The sequence below is a fragment of the Haliotis rufescens genome, unplaced genomic scaffold, assembly GCF_023055435.1.
Source record: "Haliotis rufescens isolate VD_foot unplaced genomic scaffold, xgHalRufe1.0.p SCAF_6, whole genome shotgun sequence".
NCBI lineage: Eukaryota > Metazoa > Mollusca > Gastropoda > Lepetellida > Haliotidae > Haliotis > Haliotis rufescens.
The window spans coordinates 7,458,823-7,476,492 of record NW_025964334.1 but is presented as its reverse complement, the minus strand read 5'-3'; the positions used below and the strand labels follow the sequence as shown (position 1 = coordinate 7,476,492).

Here is a 17,670-nt window from a genome sequence, read left to right as displayed (position 1 = left end):
CATCACCTATCTGACGTGATGTCAGAAATCGGTCACGTAAGCCAAGGATCACAATCCTGCCTCTGTGTTGTTACCCTAGGACGACCTGGTCTTCGAACATAGGCAACTGTTCCAATGGCCGGGTACCGCTGCTACAGCCTCCCAATCACACTCTGAGTGACGTGTAAGTGTGCTGCCACCTGGCGTTGACTATTGCCAGCTTGGAGCATCCCAACGGCTCTGCCTCGATTATCAACATTATCGACGCATTGTTACGCGTGTTTCCTGTCATTCACTACTGTTAATGAGGTTTAAAACCAGTCTCAATACTTTGATTTGCACGTGCAGCTACTGACAACTGGTTGTGTTCGGGCGATACGATTTTGTGACCATGAACACAATGCTTAAATTTGTGAAAATTATTGTTTTTATTAATACAGCCACAAACATTTACATTGGTGTGGTCTTTAACAACTTTGGCTTGGATCATGATTAGTTTTGGGTTTGAATAGGAGGAGGCCTTCAATTGTATCGCCCTTAACGATATGGTCACCCTTCAATAGTTGTGTACAGTAACACGTACATGTATATTAACATTTGCACAGACAGACAAATTGATATCTATTGACAGCGAATGAAAACAGAAAATTTTGAAATGTAGTTTTATTGCAACTCACCAGAGACAATGACAGGGCATGTATTACATTCAGACAAACCATTATTGGGAAGACAAAAATATGCTACTGATATCATATTTCATTTGGATATAACATGTAACTGATTAAGTTTACATTTGTGACTCTGACGCTGTGACAATTAATGCAGCATTCACGACACACAATCCTACATTAATTTAACATTTAAAAGGTAATAAGATTAAGAAAGTACGTGTTAAAATTAATGCTTTGTAGGAATATGACTGAGAAGTTGGGTTTTCATAAAATACAAATTATAGCTTTTTCAACTGCATTTTCACAATGGTGTAGAGGAATATGACGTTTTATATTTTGATAAGCTCTGATCATGTAAAGTCAATAAATGTCTCAAAAACCAGAGATTTAGGGGCAGAATAATTGTTGGTGATATGTGTTGAGTGAAAATTATTTCCACTATACTTTGAATAAAGGAGTTAATGCTCTACAAAAATCTACCGAACAATATGAAGATGCTTAAATTTGTGAAAATTATTGTTTTTATTAATACAGCCACAAACATTTACATTGGTGTGGTCTTTAACAACTTTGGCTTGGATCATGATTAGTTTTGGGTTTGAATAGGAGGAGGCCTTCAATTGTATCGCCCTTAACGATATGGTCACCCTTCAATAGTTGTGTACAGTAACACGTACATGTATATTAACATTTGCACAGACAGACAAATTGATATCTATTGACAGCGAATGAAAACAGAAAATTTTGAAATGTAGTTTTATTGCAACTCACCAGAGACAATGACAGGGCATGTATTACATTCAGACAAACCATTATTGGGAAGACAAAAATATGCTACTGATATCATATTTCATTTGGATATGACATGTAACTGATTAAGTTTACATTTGTGACTCTGACGCTGTGACAATTAATGCAGCATTCACGACACACAATCCTACATTAATTTAACATTTAAAAGGTAATAAGATTAAGAAAGTACGTGTTAAAATTAATGCTTTGTAGGAATATGACTGAGAAGTTGGGTTTTCATAAAATACAAATTATAGCTTTTTTAACTGCATTTTCACAATGGTGTAGAGGAATATGACGTTTCATATTTTGATAAGCTCTGATCATGTAAAGTCAATAAATGTCTCAAAAACCAGAGATTTAGGGGCAGAATAATTGTTGGTGATATGTGATGAGTGAAAATTATTTCCACTATACTTTGAATAAAGGAGTTAATGCTCTACAAAAATCTACCGAACAATATGATATTGATCTGTTTATAATTTCCGTCGCTATATGGCTGAAATAATACCGATGCGACGTTAAATGTTAACTCACTCACTATAATATATTTCCGGTCCCTGCTTCAATACATACAACTTCAAAAAACTAATTGCATAATTTTCAATTTGAAATCAAACTTTAGAAAGTCCACCTTTAAATCACATTTAGAAGTGATCCTCATAAGGATGAGATTACTTAACTGGTAGTGCTAGATTCCATTTGTCCATTACTAATCACCAAACAGCGGCAATTAACTGTTGGCTTCACTTGTTAAGTCTCCACCTTTGTTATCTTATTACTTTTGTTGTTCTTACAGGTACATATATATGTTCTCTGCCTCATAACATTTATTCACCCGATGAAGGAGTAAGCTTATAATCCGAAACGTTGTGTTTCTCATAATAAAGATGTTGACATTCATATATTTTCCTCCTTAACACATTTTGTATTTCAAATAAAGTATGACCTACACGCATCAACCCTAACCCTAACCCAAGAGGTATGTTTGTACCGCAGGATTTAAAGCAAACAAATCATTCTCCTCATGGTAGAATTTCTAACTTAGGCTGAAGCAAATTTCAAATTCTGCCTTGCAACCGAGGTCGACCCAGACAATAGAGCCGATGATGCCGTAGTCTCGGCCCTCGGTGCAGGTGTTGTCATACTCAATGTTGGTCACTTCCAGGAACGTCAGTGATGTTGCATGTGGCAACGTAAACGTGATCCTCGAGTAGCCGCTTGACCACTCGTCAATACACTTAGGCTCTGGAAAAGATAAAAATGTGAGTTCAGTTTGTTTGTTTGTTTGTTATTGAACGCAGCACTCGGCAATGTTCCGGCTATATGACGGCTGTCCGTAAATAATCAAGTCTGGACCAGACAATCCAGCGATTGGCATCTTGACCATTATTTTACGCAATTGGGATACGATGACATGTATCAACCAAGTCAGCGAGCCTGACCAAACGATCCCGTGAGTCGGCTCTTACGACAAGCACGGGTTGCTGAAGACCAATTCTAACCCGGATGTTCACAGGTGGTGAGTTGAGTGAGCGAGCGAGTGGGCGTGTGGGTGGGACGTGAGTCAGTGAGTGAGTTTCCAATAGAAAACATTGGTTGACCATTTCCATTTAAAACATTCAAAATCCCACCATGATTAAATTGAGTTTGCAAATGAAATATGTTACAGTCATAATGTTTGAGTCGCCGAAACGTCTCTATTTTACTTTCATCAGATCAGATAAGATTATTATTATCCATACCTGTCATATCAATGTGGCATAATGTTAAATGTGAGTACAAGTCGTTTACCTGGAGTTGTTGGTGGGGGCGGTGTGGTCAGCACGTCCATTAAGTCAACTGAAAATAGTTTTAATTTGTAAAATAAGATTTTAAAATAATATCAGACATTCACAATACGTTTTAACGAAAATTGATATCGTCTCAGCACAATACACCTTTGGACATCACTAACACACCGTTTTGATGAAGTAATATGTGTTTGAGAGCAAATTAAAGATACGCCTCTAATTTTATTTTATTTTAACAGTCTTACATCTCTACAGGGAATGAAAATAAAGAGAAATGCATAATGTGAATTAATTTAAAATTTGAATTCAAATTAAAAATGTTTAGAAGCCCGATTAACCACCAGTACGCCATACAAAGACAAGGAGCGAACTGTTTGGGTTACGTGCTGCTTAAGAAATACAATATTTTATTAGCAACAAGATCATAGTTATGTTTGACTTTCGAAATTTTTCCACGAATGAATTTGACCGTGGGGAGTTGAGTTATACTCTGCTTATTCAAGCCGTATAACTTGGGGGAACGACACTGAAATGTACCAATGTAGAGATTCGAACCCAGGACTTCGGCTTGAGTGCCAGAGTCAGTGCATAAAATAAGGCAAACATACATACCTGCCGGAGTCACTTGTTCGACCACGGAAACGTTGCCTTCTACAAGATGAAACAATATGTATGAATGATTTATTTCAAAAATAGAAATTATTCAGCATGTCAATATCAAATTGTCTGCAGTACAACAATTTAAAAATAAATATCATAAAGAACCTTCCGTGCCGCTAAAACGTTTAAATTTAATATTTCGAGGAAAACTTATTCTGAAAATGATTGAAAACGTTAGAAATAGGAAATAACTGATATCGGTTTCATTTGAAAACATTTGAATTTCCAATGTTCAAGTTCGACAAGCTTAAATGTGTTCATGATTTGATCCTCAGCAAGCCCTCGACACAAGGTGACTTTTAAGGAGTTATCTAGTGAGGGAGTGGAGGTGTACACCGCTTTTAGCAATATTCCAGCAATATTATGACGGTAACATCCGAAAAGAGCATGGTTCCCTGCCGCTCCAGGATATGTAAAATAACAACACCGCAGATAATAGGTGAAAACTTCCTCATTGGTCGGTGAAATTTTTCTTTGAATTCCATAGCAATTTTTGAAAGGTTTTCCCCAATTTTTCAAAAATAACAGTGTTTTTTCTATCATAAATTATTCCTTTACCATCGCCATTATATATTTTTCGTTATTAGGATTCGACCAACCGAACAATCAAGACAAAAAGATGAAAATACACCGAGGTGCAAGTGTCTTTTCAGACTGCCTAACAATCCGTAATTCACTAAATACAACGATTGAACAGTTGAATAGAGACTGACGCTCAAGAGACAAAACAGACAAAAATACATCTCAAAAGCATCTTAACTTTATCTCAGTAAAAAACGTTCATGATTTAGTGAATAAATATAGTGGTACGTGCTAGTTCTGTCTAAGAATAATAGCCCATCGAAAAAAATGCGTGTACGATGCGACAAAAAAAGATTGGGCACTCAGACTCGGTGACCCAGTGCTATTGTATATTATATGGCTGGGAATAAGCGAATTCTCACATGTTCCTGTGATTTACTGCTGAAGGCTCGTGGAAGGAGGTGATGGTCACCCTTTCTCTACTCCTACAGAGATACGTCGGAGGTCTATTAATATTCTTCTTTTATTCACATTTTTGGATGGCCTCCACGTGAACGCCACACATAAACGTTTTTTCACCATTATTAATAACGGATGCTTCAAGGGGAAATTCACTCACCAGTTGGTGCTATTTCCATAGCTGGTAGATCTTGAAAAGAAGAAATGACACGTATACTAATGTGAAACATTAATGGAACATGTGACAATCAAGCAGTTGATAATTTTATTGTTACTCTAAAGTAAGTCTTTATAAATAACAATAATAAGAACAACAATGGAGGTTTTTCATGAAATAAGTTCAATTTGACTGAAATTAAAGTTTACTTACTGGATAGGATTCCGGTCTGAGCTGGATCATGTACCATACCTAAACATATAAACATGAGATATGATACGAATGCTTAAATGTTATTTTTCATACTAGAATATTTAATTGAAGGGGTCAAAATATATCCATCACTAAATTCCACTGGAAAGGTAAAACCTGCCGGATTAAGTTGCAAGTGCTAATATAAGTTAATGAAAGTCGTCTTGAGTATGGGATAGTAGTGGCAATGGCAGAAGATAAACAAATGAAAAAGTTGATTCTGGAAAAAAAGAGAAAAGAAATAGAAAACAAACAAACAAACAAACATAGAATAATGTATGTATATTGAAATGGATTTAACGTCGCGTCCAAGATTATTGCACTTATATAGCGACGTGCATGCACGTTTGTTTGTGTGGCTGCTTGTACTAGTCCGGACTGATGCCGATTTATAGTGCTAGCTCACTGAGATACCATGCCGCAGTTTAACATGAATACCCCACTGAGACACAGTATACTGACTCCGAGCCGAACAGTCCTTGTTTTAGCCCCTTAATGCCGAGCGCCAGACAGGGTAACAACAAGTACAATCTTATGTCTTTTTGTATGACGCGGCCGGGAATCGAACCCTAGACCTTCCGCTCTCCGGGCGGACACTCTACCACTAGACCACGGAGGCGTTCAGAATAATGTATGAATAAGTGATCGAATGTATACATCTAAAGGACAAAACAGATAATTATGTGAAGCATTAATTCATTCATCAACCCGATTCACAAAAGTACTGTCGGAAATGCTAGAAAAATGCTTTTCTGGCTTAATTTAGAAATATGAAAATAGCATACATCAAAATAACTCAAATCTACATCTGATCTAACTGACACTGTGACTCGCCTTTAAAGGTGCTTTTACAGGTAAAATGAAAAACTAAGAAAATATTCGTGCGTTGTCATGCATATGTGAAACGGCCTATAGCGTTAGGTCATCACCAGACACCTGTCCCGAGGTGATGACGTTACACCGTCCCGTGCATTCTCACAGGTAGAGATGTACGTTACCTGAGTAGGGGTTGTCTCAAAATATTCTCATTGTATTTTATTGAGATAGCTGTGACGGGAATAGCATTTAAGATATGTACTGCATCATTTTTGCATGGGAAATTTGGGAATAGTTAAAAGCTATTGGATGGTCTGGATTTATGAATTAAGGAGTATTTGTTGTTCTACAGATGCTTTCTTTATCTCACTCAGCGTATCTAAATCTGTACTATCACTCAACTGGTGCAACAAGGCTGATATCTACGCCGTTACTTTCCTATATTGACTTGTACCATATGTTCCTATGATTACCTTCACATGTAGTCAGTGGAATGATTCTTATTCACCCAGGTTTCATCAAGGTAAATGACTGCGACATTCATGTATTGTTCGGAGATAATGTGACCTCATAGACAGGATGGAATATATCTCCCTGAAATCTGCTCAGTCACCACTACGTGCAGTGCTTCGAAATCCCATCTCGTGGAGAACAATAATTAATATAGTCCGGGAAACATCAATTGTGTCTTTTATTTACTCCTGAATTCTCCTACAAGTCGGGGTAACTTCTGCTCATAACGTTTGTACACTGTACGCCTAATCACCCTGTATCAAAACTATCTATAATCCTTTTTTTATTCCCGACATGAGTATAAAGTGTGGAACCCATGTCTGGTGTCCCCCGCCGTGATATTGCCGGAGTATTGCTAAAAGCGGCGTAAAACCATACTCACCCACTAATATGCTTTTACGTCCCGATTTCGTTTTTGAGATGACCCCTACCGTCTTTATTTCATTAATCACACCGTAGAGTTGTTGGTAAGAACGCCACGGAGCATGTGCCGTTCGGTAATACATCATATCCAAGCTAACAAATGGTTTCCCTCTCTCAAGTGTATAGTACGTTTATCTATTACTTGCCCGTGGAGAGATCACCTGTTTATAAACATAGTTGTATAACGCATTGTGTAATACAAAAGCGCGTGCTTAAGTTATAAATGGCAAGTAATAAATAAAATACTAAACTCGTGAATAGTTCTGGTATCTGACTCGCTTTCGCTTGTCAAATACCAGAACCATTCACTCGTTTCATAAAACTGGTATTACACGGGAGCGAGTTTAGTATTCTATATACATATCAGCCCACCACAGACTCCTTGCCGTGTACCACATAACAAATGCAGCGTCATTTTGTTAACATCTAAGATGCACGTCTAGAATTTTCTCCATTTGACTTGGGTTTTTTTCTGGATGAGATGTTTTATAAACATTATTATTGCGTTGTTTTCATTATGAGTCTTGACATGCTTCACAAGAGGATCACCAGACAAATAAATGTGTGCAAAAGTGAACAAAACAATTCTATCATGAATTATTATTATTATTATTATTATTATTATTATTATTATTGTCGTGGTTGTTGCTGCTGCTGTTGTTGTTATTGTTGTTGTTGTTGTTGTTATTATTATTATTATTATTATTATTATTATTATTATTATTATTATTATTATTATTATCATCATCATCATCATCATCATCATCATCATCATCATCATTATTATTATTATTATTAAAACGGAGTCACATGCGCATATTTCTATAGTTCGTTTCAGACTTCCCTCATTGGACTTGTTAATAACATTCTGTCATGTTTTAACGGACAAAAAGCATTTTTCTAGCATTTCCGACAGTACATTAGTACCAATACTTACGAGCAACGCGGGCCACTGAGAGGTGGAAACAGATGAACACCTTGCCCTTGCACCCCGCGTTCACCCACACTGTTGTGTTACGTACTCCGTATGACGTATCACGTAGACACACTGCTTGGTTACCCACGTTGTCAACGGCAACGCTTATGACCTCCGACGCTATTGGGTATTCAAACTGGATGTTGGAGTCTCCGCTGGCCCACTCTTCTACGCATGCGTGCTCTGTAAGTTACGATGCGTTGTAACGTTATTGGCATTTACGATAAAAAGTTAAATTATCATTACTTTTATTATTTTATTTTTTTACAGATTAATACAAATAAATACAGGAAAGAGGGTTCGGGTGGTCCTGGCACAGTCCCTTCCACACACAGCGAATGGGCTAGTCGAACACACCAACAACATTTCGGGAACTGTGAAGACTACCCAACACTGCAGCTTTCTGCATAACCCAGATTGTCAGAAGGGCTGTATTCCTGGTAGCAAACCCGGGTACTCTCTGAGTACATCTGAGTCCAAAACCACAAGGATAGCGGAGACGTTAACAAAGGATCGAGCCCTGCCATCATGTCACTTAAGATACTGTGTTTGTGATAAAGCTGGGCATCCACTGACAATGTGTTGCACAGTCTAGTCTCCTCCTACTCCTTTCCCTCCTCTTCCTACCACTACTACTACCACCACCACCACCATAAACACTACTACTACTACTACTACTACTGTTGCTACTACCACTATTGCTACTACTACTGCTTCTACTACTACTACTACTACTGCTACTACTACTGCTACTACTACTGCTACTACTACTACTACTGCTACTACTGCTGCTGCTACTACTACTGCTACTGCTACTACTGCTACTACTGCTACTACTACTACTACTACTACTGCTACTACTACTACTACTACTACTGCTACTGCTACTACTGCTACTACTACTACTACTACTACTACTACTGCTACTACTACTACTACTACTACTACTGCTGCTGTAGATGTTTTTAACATATAGGAACTAACGCAGCCGCACTTACCTGGTTTTGGCATTTCGGGAACGGCTGCAGATGGAACATTGGGTTTGAGTATCAATTGTTATGCAAGATGTCAAATGTAACAAATGCGACACATTATTTATGCATTTTTGAAATATGGCACTATTACGTCAAAGATAATGATGACCGCGAAGATAATAATATTCAAAGTAAATAATAATAAAGTAATACTGATACAAGAAATAGATCTAGTTGTTGCTTTTACGTCATCATTTAGGAACACGTGCAGCTGTACATACCAGGCTCGGTCATGGCAGGAGCGGGTACAGCTGTGAATGAAATAGAAAAGGTCAGCGCCAGACAATAACCAGTCTCGATTATCTGTCGAAACAGATTCCATTGGTGTGTGTGTGTGTGTGTGTGTGTGTGTGTGTGTGTGTGTGTGTGTGTGTGTGTGTGTGTGTGTGTGTGTGTGTGTGTGTGTGTGTGTGCCGAGTTTGTCCACCAGGACCTGCTCGTCCATGTTGTGTGTATATGTCCACAGACAGAGCATTTCAGAGACAATTTGTAGTGTTGCATCGTGGACACTTGTCTAGTGGAAGTCAGGTAGGCGTTCCATTACAAGCAGGAAATAGAGTTAGTTTGCTGTCTGCTAACATGTTGGCAGCGAGAGAGAGAGAGAGAGAGAGAGAGAGAGAGAGAGAGAGGGGGGGGGGGGGGGGGGGGGGGGGGGAAGATGTACTTACCCGGCAATGGACTTGCAGCTGTAATTAAAAGTTTCAATGAAATTCAATGCAGTCGAGCGAAAAAAAACTCCACATACTTTTGGATTTGTGCGTTTACACATACAAACGTAAACAGTAAATAGCCATAGTTCTAATTACATATAGGAGATATATAGCGGGAAGTATACTAACATTCATTGTGTCGAGAGAATGACCTTTCACGATGTACACTACACAGTGATTACTTTTAGTAAATTTCCACCATCTCGAAAAACATATATTTTGCACGTGTCGGTGGTAATTTAGACATTCAGAAGATCAGTGTCATTTGTAGATATTTTTCAAAAGATACATGGACGTTAGGAATATATAAACATTTAAAACGCATGTCGCTTCACTTATTCCAGGTGTAAAGTGTACGCTTGGAGGACGATTAGTATGGAGTGATGCCCAGGCATATACCAGTAGGTACATTGATAATAATTAATTAATCAAGACTGACAATAATAACCACAATAAACATTACTATAAACATTACTATACCAAATGTGAACGCTGTAAAAATGTATTTAGAATGTAAACACATAGAAGACTTTTTTATATCTTAACATGTTTAGGAATGTGTTTAAATCCCAAACGAAATACACACTTGGTCTGTTCTGTCTCAACACGCTGTTAAAGATGTTAAACACTTCAGACACTAAACGCGTTCAGCTGTTAAACACTTCAGACACTAAACGCGTTCAACTGTTAAACACTTCAGACACTAAACGCGTTCAACTGTTAAACACTTCAGACACTAAACGCGTTCAACTGTTAAACACTTCAGACACTAAACGCGTTCATCTGTTAAACACTTCAGACACTAAACGCGTTCATCTGTTAAACACTTCAGACACTAAACGCGTTCATCTGTTAAACACTTCAGACACTAAACGCGTTCATCTGTTAAACACTTCAGACACTAAACGCGTTCAGCTGTTAAACACTTCAGACACTAAACGCGTTCAGCTGTTAAACACTTTAGACACTAAACACGTTCAACTGTTGGACACTTTAGGGGTCGCGATACAATACATATCCCGATACTCTTGTTGCGATACAATTCGTATCACGACACAATTCTTTTATCTAAAAAAACTGATATTCTTTCTTTTTGCAGGTGAATCACAACCTGAACCATTTGTTTTAAAATTTCAGAGATCGAAGATGGGATGTTGTCGGGCAGAAACATATAGGCTAGCGGGTACTGTGCGGGTTATGCTATTTAATGCAAACTGGGGGCGGTCGGGTAGCCTAGTGGTTAAAGCGTTCGCTTTACGATGGTAAAGTCCCGGGTTCGATTCACGATGGGTACAATGTTTGAAGCCCATTTCTCGTGCCCCCAGCCGTGATATTGCTGGAATATTGCTAAGCGGCGTAAAACTATACTCACTCACTATTGCAAACTGGGAAATACTAAAGACCCTGTGTAAGCTGGTTGTTAAACAGCCTCTGTTAGTATTCACGTGTTTACACCAATATACCTTGTATTGTCTTATGTATCGCGATACAGGGTCGTAAACAGACGTATTGTATCGTGGGCCTTGTATCGGGACATAATACTGTACCTCTACAGTACTACCGATAACCTATAACATTCCCCAATATAGATACCCATGCTTTCAACTTAGACGCGAGACAATGTAAAATGCCACCTACTGCCAGGGAACGCTTCCACCTTGAACGCAGGGTCATTTACTCGTGCTGAAGACAAGAATGGGAAAAAATGTCAATATTTTTTATACAAAAGCAAATCACATAAAGTTCCAACATATGTTATTATTGACTTCATATTGGTGTATTCTATGATGAAACTTACACATCTGGAATGTACCGATATCTCGAACCTATTCTCTGGCCCTGACAGCCTAACTATATAGATACATATGAAATAACTCGAAGTCACAACACGGCCCGCTAGGTTCGAGATACCGAGGTCCCACTGTGTTTAATATACACAAAGAAAAAAGTTAAGCACACACCTATTTCTGAACTATGACAAATGGCAAAATTCATGGCATGGGATGACTGACCACAAGAGCTGGGCGATACCAATGTCATCAGATAGAACAAACATTTGACAACAAATAAAGAAGATATCATTGTAACACAGGTACTGTTTTTGACCTTAGACAATACCTCAAAGTATGGAGCTGCAGGATTAAGTAAACGAGTAGGTTTGATGTTTCATGTGAACATGCTCCTAAAAGTCTCTACTTGACGTGACACGTGAAACAGATCACTAGCAGGTATAACCGCCACGTGCCCGGATGACGCATTCTACCCTACGTCTCATGCCTTCAGTCAGATCTGTCGGATCTGTTGATGGGTCAACAACAACCTCTCCTGATGCAATGCTGCTTCCAATTGGCGTAAATCTTGTACAGGAGGATCTCGAGCAAGTGTGCGCCGCCCCAGAATATCCCAAACATATTCAAGGGGGTTCAAATCTGGGCTCATTGCTGGTCAGGGTAATCCACGACTGCATGCGAACGATGAGGCCTGGCATTGTCATCCATGTACTGTGGTCGAGTAGCAAGAGGGTGGTTGTCAAAATGAGGAAAGACGACTGGCCTCTAAACATCCCGGATGTAGTGATCCCCTGTTAAGTTGCCCCTAATGGTGACCAAATCCAACCTGCAATCATGAGAGATACACCCCCAAACCATTACCGGGCCCACGCCGTATGTAACAGTCGGTTTAATATTCCTAGGGGTGTAGACCGTGCCTCAAAACTCTCGTTCTTCCATAAGTGACGTGGAGCAGAAAGCGACTTTCGTCTGACCAATTGATCCGTCTCCATGTTCTCAGATTCCAGTTCTGTACATCACCGGTCTGAGCATGCTTCTCGACTAAACGGCTTACGACATTGTGGTGATACCCCCTATTCCGACCAATGGCATTACAAGACATTCCTGCGTTATGCATGCCGAATATTTGCCATCCTGTGGCGTTTGATAATTGCCTTCGTGCCATGGTCACACCATGTCATGGAATAACTTTCTAAAACCGAGCTTAAGAAACAATTTAACGTCTGGATATACTGCTTTTAGAGATACTCGAGGGTAGCATGCTGCACGGGCATACCATGCATGGCACGTGAGCTTTCGTCACGCATGACTGATTACATCATCTCGAGAAAACATAATTGTTCCCCTAATTATATCGTTCATAAATGTTGGGGCCAAACAATAATGAAATATATTAGGGTGTGCTAAACCTTTTTCTTTGTATATATTTAAGAGTTTCGAACTGCTTCGAGCTTTAAAGACAACACACGTAGGCAATAAAACAGACATGGAAACGAATTGACACGCATAAGAGAACAATGAAAATATAGGGAAATAAGCTTTACTGTCAGTACATTTGAAATGGCGTGCATACAAATTCAGCACATGTCAGAATCAAATGTTTGAGAATAAAGCTTTACTGTCATTGAATTTGAAAGCGTATTTGGAAGATGAGGCTTGAAACCCATGACAGCATATCATTTAACCGTCTTATTCTAACCCGGATGTTCACGGGTCATGGAGATTCATGAAGCTATACTTACGCACAATTGGACCGGGGGAGACTTCATAGCATATGGTGACCTCGGCTTGACACCCGTTGCTGACCCACACAGTATTTCCTGTCACGCCGTACGTGGTGTCACGAATACACTGCATCCTGTTCCGGATATTGTCCAAAGTGACTCCTAAGATTTGCTTCGCTTGGGGAAAGTTAAACCCAATTTCAGTTTCTCCACTTGCCCATTCTTCAATACAATGGCGCGCTGAATCGGAAAGGACATGTTTAATTAGAGTACATTTTGCTGCTGTCAACAGCTATGTTAGTAAAATTAAGTAGAGGCCCAACAACACAGTGGTTGATAGCTTGAGCATTTATCTACTCCCTCAAGGTCTGATTACAAAAGCCTTGTTACCCTTAGGTGTGCAAGAAACCTATGATTCTAGGTTCGAATCCAGGTTCGCCAGCATTATGTTTCTAGGTTTGTCAGTACCATACCCATGCTCGTTGGTTTCACCGAAGTGGTAAACATCTGAGGCTTGTATAACTTTGGGCTTTCATCCCACTTTAAGCTGCCACGCCGTGACATAAATGAAATACTGTTAAACGGCGTTAAACCAAACTCACTCACTCACTCGTGCTAACTCCTCCAGCCTGCGTCTCTGACGTCACAAACGGAGCACCTACACTATATTCTTTACCATAATACATCTGGGGCATGGGGCCAGGGAATACTACTGAATCTTATATCTTGGATTCAACCACGATCATAGGTTCCCGGCACACCTAAGGGAGGCAACTCTGCACAACGAATTGCCCGCCTAATACCGCTGAGCCACTTGTGTCCCTGTTGTTACTATGACAATCCCATTACATATGAGACTCATCTTAGAGTATGAATTAGAATCCGAATTTTCAGCACTATTCCAGCTTTATCACGACGGCTTGTAAATAGAAGTCACGATCACGCAACTAGTAATACATAGAGTTAGCACCTATCCACTGGGCACCATGACACATAGTGACCGTCTTATCAATAGTCGGCTCCCACGACTATGGAGGGCTTATTATGGGAAAAAAGAGGCTTGGTTGAAAGTTCTTCGGTACGTTTCCCCGTGTAAAGGTCAGAACCAATAGACGATTGATTGAGTGAGACATATAATTTTACCCCGCTTTTAACAATATTCCGACCCGTGAATATCCGGGGTAGAATAGGTCTTCAGCAACCCATGCTTGTCGTAAGAGGCGACTAACGGGATCGGGTGGTCAGGCTCGCTGACTTGGTTGATGCATGTCATCATCGTATCCAAATTGTGTAGATCAATATTCATGATGTCAATCACTGGATTGTATTGTCCAGACTCGATTATTTACAGACCGCCGTCATATAGCTGGAATATTGTTGAGTGCGGCGTTAAACAACAAACAAACAAACAAATTTAATTCATTCCAGCAAAGAAACCAGAAATGGGTTTCACCCGATATAACCATGTTGATAGTCTGTTTCACAGTCCCAGAATCATATCAATATCCATCTGCCCAGCCCTTACTGGAATGATGAAGCCCTAAATGAAGCAAGTCTAGATATCTTCAGGTTCTGAACTCCCATACTGGAGCTCCTTTTCAATTTGAAGTAAGTTTGTTTTTATCAAAATCATATTTTCAGACACAAAGCGTTCGTCTACCATTTGGAGGCTCGAATCGGCCCTTCGGCAAACGAGCAAACGCTTTAATCACTTGACTGACCCACCGAACACCAACATTTTAAGATTAGGTATTTTGATAACTGGTTTCCACTCACTCTCCACTATTGCGAGTTTATTTTTGACAGAAATATTAACAGTACCGTTCAGAGGATCATTGTTTCTTCCAGCTTTTACAGGAGGGTGCAACGCCGGTGCTGTAAACAGAGATATACAATGCAACAATGTATCTTGTAGCCACCATACACATTTAGAATATTTTTTTGTCAACAAGCGCTGGTGTTTCTGTTACACTTGAAACCGTGTTTTTTTAAGATGAACACTTGACTTGACTTGCCTTTGCACGTGTTTGTGATAGGTACACCAGTGCAGGATATGCTCACCTGGTATCATCACTATTTGATAGGTTCATAAACACATGATCATGATATAGTCGCAACGTACAATCGAGTCTTTTTTTTTCTTGTGAATATGGAAAGGGTTTGGTCGCTTTCAGTTAACAGAAGCACACCGTAAATGCGATGTTGTGTTGTTAAAGAGACTTTGCCTGTACTGCCAATTATCTTGAGCCGAGTCCGCCTTTAAGGTCGACTAGCAGATATGTAACAGATGCACTACAAAATAGTGCTATGCAATACCGTAACGGTTATAATCTATTTCAGTGAATGTTGGTGTTATCGCTTCAGTGAAACTAATAGATCGATCCAATTACTATATGTATGCTTTTATTCATTCGTTGGTTTGCTCCGAACTCAGCAATATTCCAGCTGTATAAAGGCGGCTTGTAAATATTCGAATCTGGTCCAGTGATGGATATTATGAACAACAATCCACGCCTTCAGGGTTCGATGACACCGAGTCATATCGTCCGACAAGCAGTGAGAACCAACCCTGACCAGGGCCCACTTGCACAAACCGATCTTAGACTATTGTAATCATATGTTAAAGTATGGGAGTTAAGATCATCTTAGCACTAAGATCGCTTTGTGCAAGTGGGCCCAGGACGTGGTAGTATGTATCACCACAGTGAAACACTATAGATCTTACCTTGTCTGATATTCGCTGCAAGGACGCAGCATGCCACTGCAAAATGATAAATGGAAATGAGAACCTTAAATTTCAACACCACCATTATATACATGTCTCAAAAGAATGAATATATTCTCATATCAATCAATCCGCCATATTGTGAGGCTTTTCTTGAATACACCATGCATTTTAACATAAAGACATATCATTATGCAAGTTATTTTGAGAATCATTTTTCTATTATGCTCTTTCAAATTACAGGTTACAGATCGCCAAAATGCAGACACATTATATTTAACACATACAAACTGGCTATGATTCCATTAAGTTGTTGACCAAAGCGACAAATAAAGCGATTTTCATAATCATAATAATAAGAGCGACAAAACCCTTTCCACTGCCACAAGCATTCCGACTAAAGTCCGTTGTACGATTACGACTATATCAAAAGCATGTGAGTGAGTGAGTTGGGTTTAACGCCGCTTTTAACAGTATTCCAGTTATATCACGGCGTGTCAGCTTAATGTTGGAGGAAAGCCCGAAGTGATGCAGGTCTCAGACGCTTACCACTTCGGTGAAACCCACGATAACGGATATGGTACTGACTAACCTAGAAACATAATCGGGGCGAACCGGGATTTGAACCAACAATCATAGCTTTCTGGCGTGCCCAGGGGACGCAACGCTGCACAGCGAATCGCGGCGCCTTAGACGACTGGGCCACCCGTGCCCTCTCCAAAGCATGTGTTTATGAATCACTGTAAAGTAGTGTTCGTGAAAAGATGAACCTATCCCGTCGCACCGGTGGCACCCCACACAAACACATGTATTATGAGGCAGGTATTCTGGCGTGAGCCATGTTCGCCATCATTCATATTCTTATCAAAACCTACTTTAATTTAGAAAGCAAACCTAGCAAACCTAGCAAAGGTATCGTACTGCATACAGATATAAGTAAAAATACCTTGTGATCGATTAAGATCAGATCAAAGTATAACTGGATTATCAACAGAAACATTCTTACCTTGGAACGTCACAAGAACGGTTTGCAGTATTCTGTTCATCTTCGCAAGTTGACAGACCTTGATTTCACTCCCCTTTATACTCAGAGCTTTAAGCAGGTGGTATCATGTAAAATTTAATTGGCTGCACGTAAGTTCAGATAAATGTTTATGACTTCAGAAATCACGTTTGCACTACAAATAATCACAGGGGACTTGATACCAAAGTAAATAGGTTTATCTGAGATGTTATCATAATGTTGCCTTCCCGGACGTCTCCTACCCATTAATTAATTTTAATACAGCTCGGAGTGGTTCACAAACACTGGGTTGACGCAGTTTATCGACTCCTTGCACTCGACGTGGCAATCAATGTACCTTTACAGAGAAGCATGTCTTATTACGTAACTTTTGAGACGGTAACTGCTATTAAACAACAGGCATAAAGATTATTTACCGTCTGTGTTTCCATATCCGAAGGAGTAAACTTATACTTTATTCCAAATACCTCTCCAGTGGTGTATCAATAATTGGTATTGGGTGAATATGGACCATGGAAATCATATTTCCCGACAAAACCAAATTCTTCTCGCGGAAACCTTTAATCCGGTATACAGGTACGTGAGCCTGATGCCACTATAATCTCCTAACACATGTTCCAGTACATCTCTTGAAGTACTTCTTACCATGC

The 17,670-nt window shown here is 39.4% G+C and overlaps 2 protein-coding genes across 2 annotated transcripts; both read right to left on the bottom strand.

Annotated features, from left to right (window-relative positions):
- Positions 1-1,392: 1,392 nt before the first annotated feature.
- Positions 1,393-9,024, bottom strand: LOC124144017. Its single transcript, XM_046513227.2, has 7 exons — positions 9,012-9,024; positions 7,975-8,196; positions 5,247-5,285; positions 5,037-5,066; positions 3,848-3,886; positions 3,237-3,284; positions 1,393-2,690 (listed from the first exon to the last, which is right to left on the bottom strand). Exons 1-7 carry the CDS (start codon positions 9,022-9,024, stop codon positions 2,482-2,484), a joined length of 600 nt encoding a protein of 199 aa, XP_046369183.1. The 3' UTR covers positions 1,393-2,481.
- Positions 9,025-9,242: 218 nt separating this feature from the next.
- Positions 9,243-17,042, bottom strand: LOC124144018. The gene is made up of 7 exons (XM_046513228.1): positions 17,003-17,042; positions 15,997-16,032; positions 15,093-15,146; positions 13,290-13,511; positions 11,396-11,440; positions 9,716-9,733; positions 9,243-9,298 (listed from the first exon to the last, which is right to left on the bottom strand). Exons 1-7 carry the CDS (start codon positions 17,040-17,042, stop codon positions 9,243-9,245), a joined length of 471 nt encoding a protein of 156 aa, XP_046369184.1.
- Between the last annotated feature and the right edge of the window lie 628 nt (positions 17,043-17,670).

Bases quoted from the DNA above. Each gene is read 5' to 3' on its own strand.
- LOC124144018 (XM_046513228.1), bottom strand. From the start codon at position 17,042: ATGAACAGAATACTGCAAACCGTTCTTGTGACGTTCCAAG. The intron at 13,512-15,092 runs GTACTGTTAATA...TTTCCGATTCAG, and splicing joins AAACAATGATCCTCTGAACG to CGCGCCATTGTATTGAAGAA. The intron at 11,441-13,289 runs GTAAGTATAGCT...TCTTGTCTTCAG, and splicing joins CTCCCCCGGTCCAATTGTGC to CACGAGTAAATGACCCTGCG.
- LOC124144017 (XM_046513227.2), bottom strand. The intron at 5,286-7,974 runs GTAAGTATTGGT...TTATATGTTTAG, and splicing joins CTCAGTGGCCCGCGTTGCTC to GTATGGTACATGATCCAGCT. The intron at 5,067-5,246 runs GTAAGTAAACTT...CTTCTTTTCAAG, and splicing joins TCAGACCGGAATCCTATCCA to ATCTACCAGCTATGGAAATA.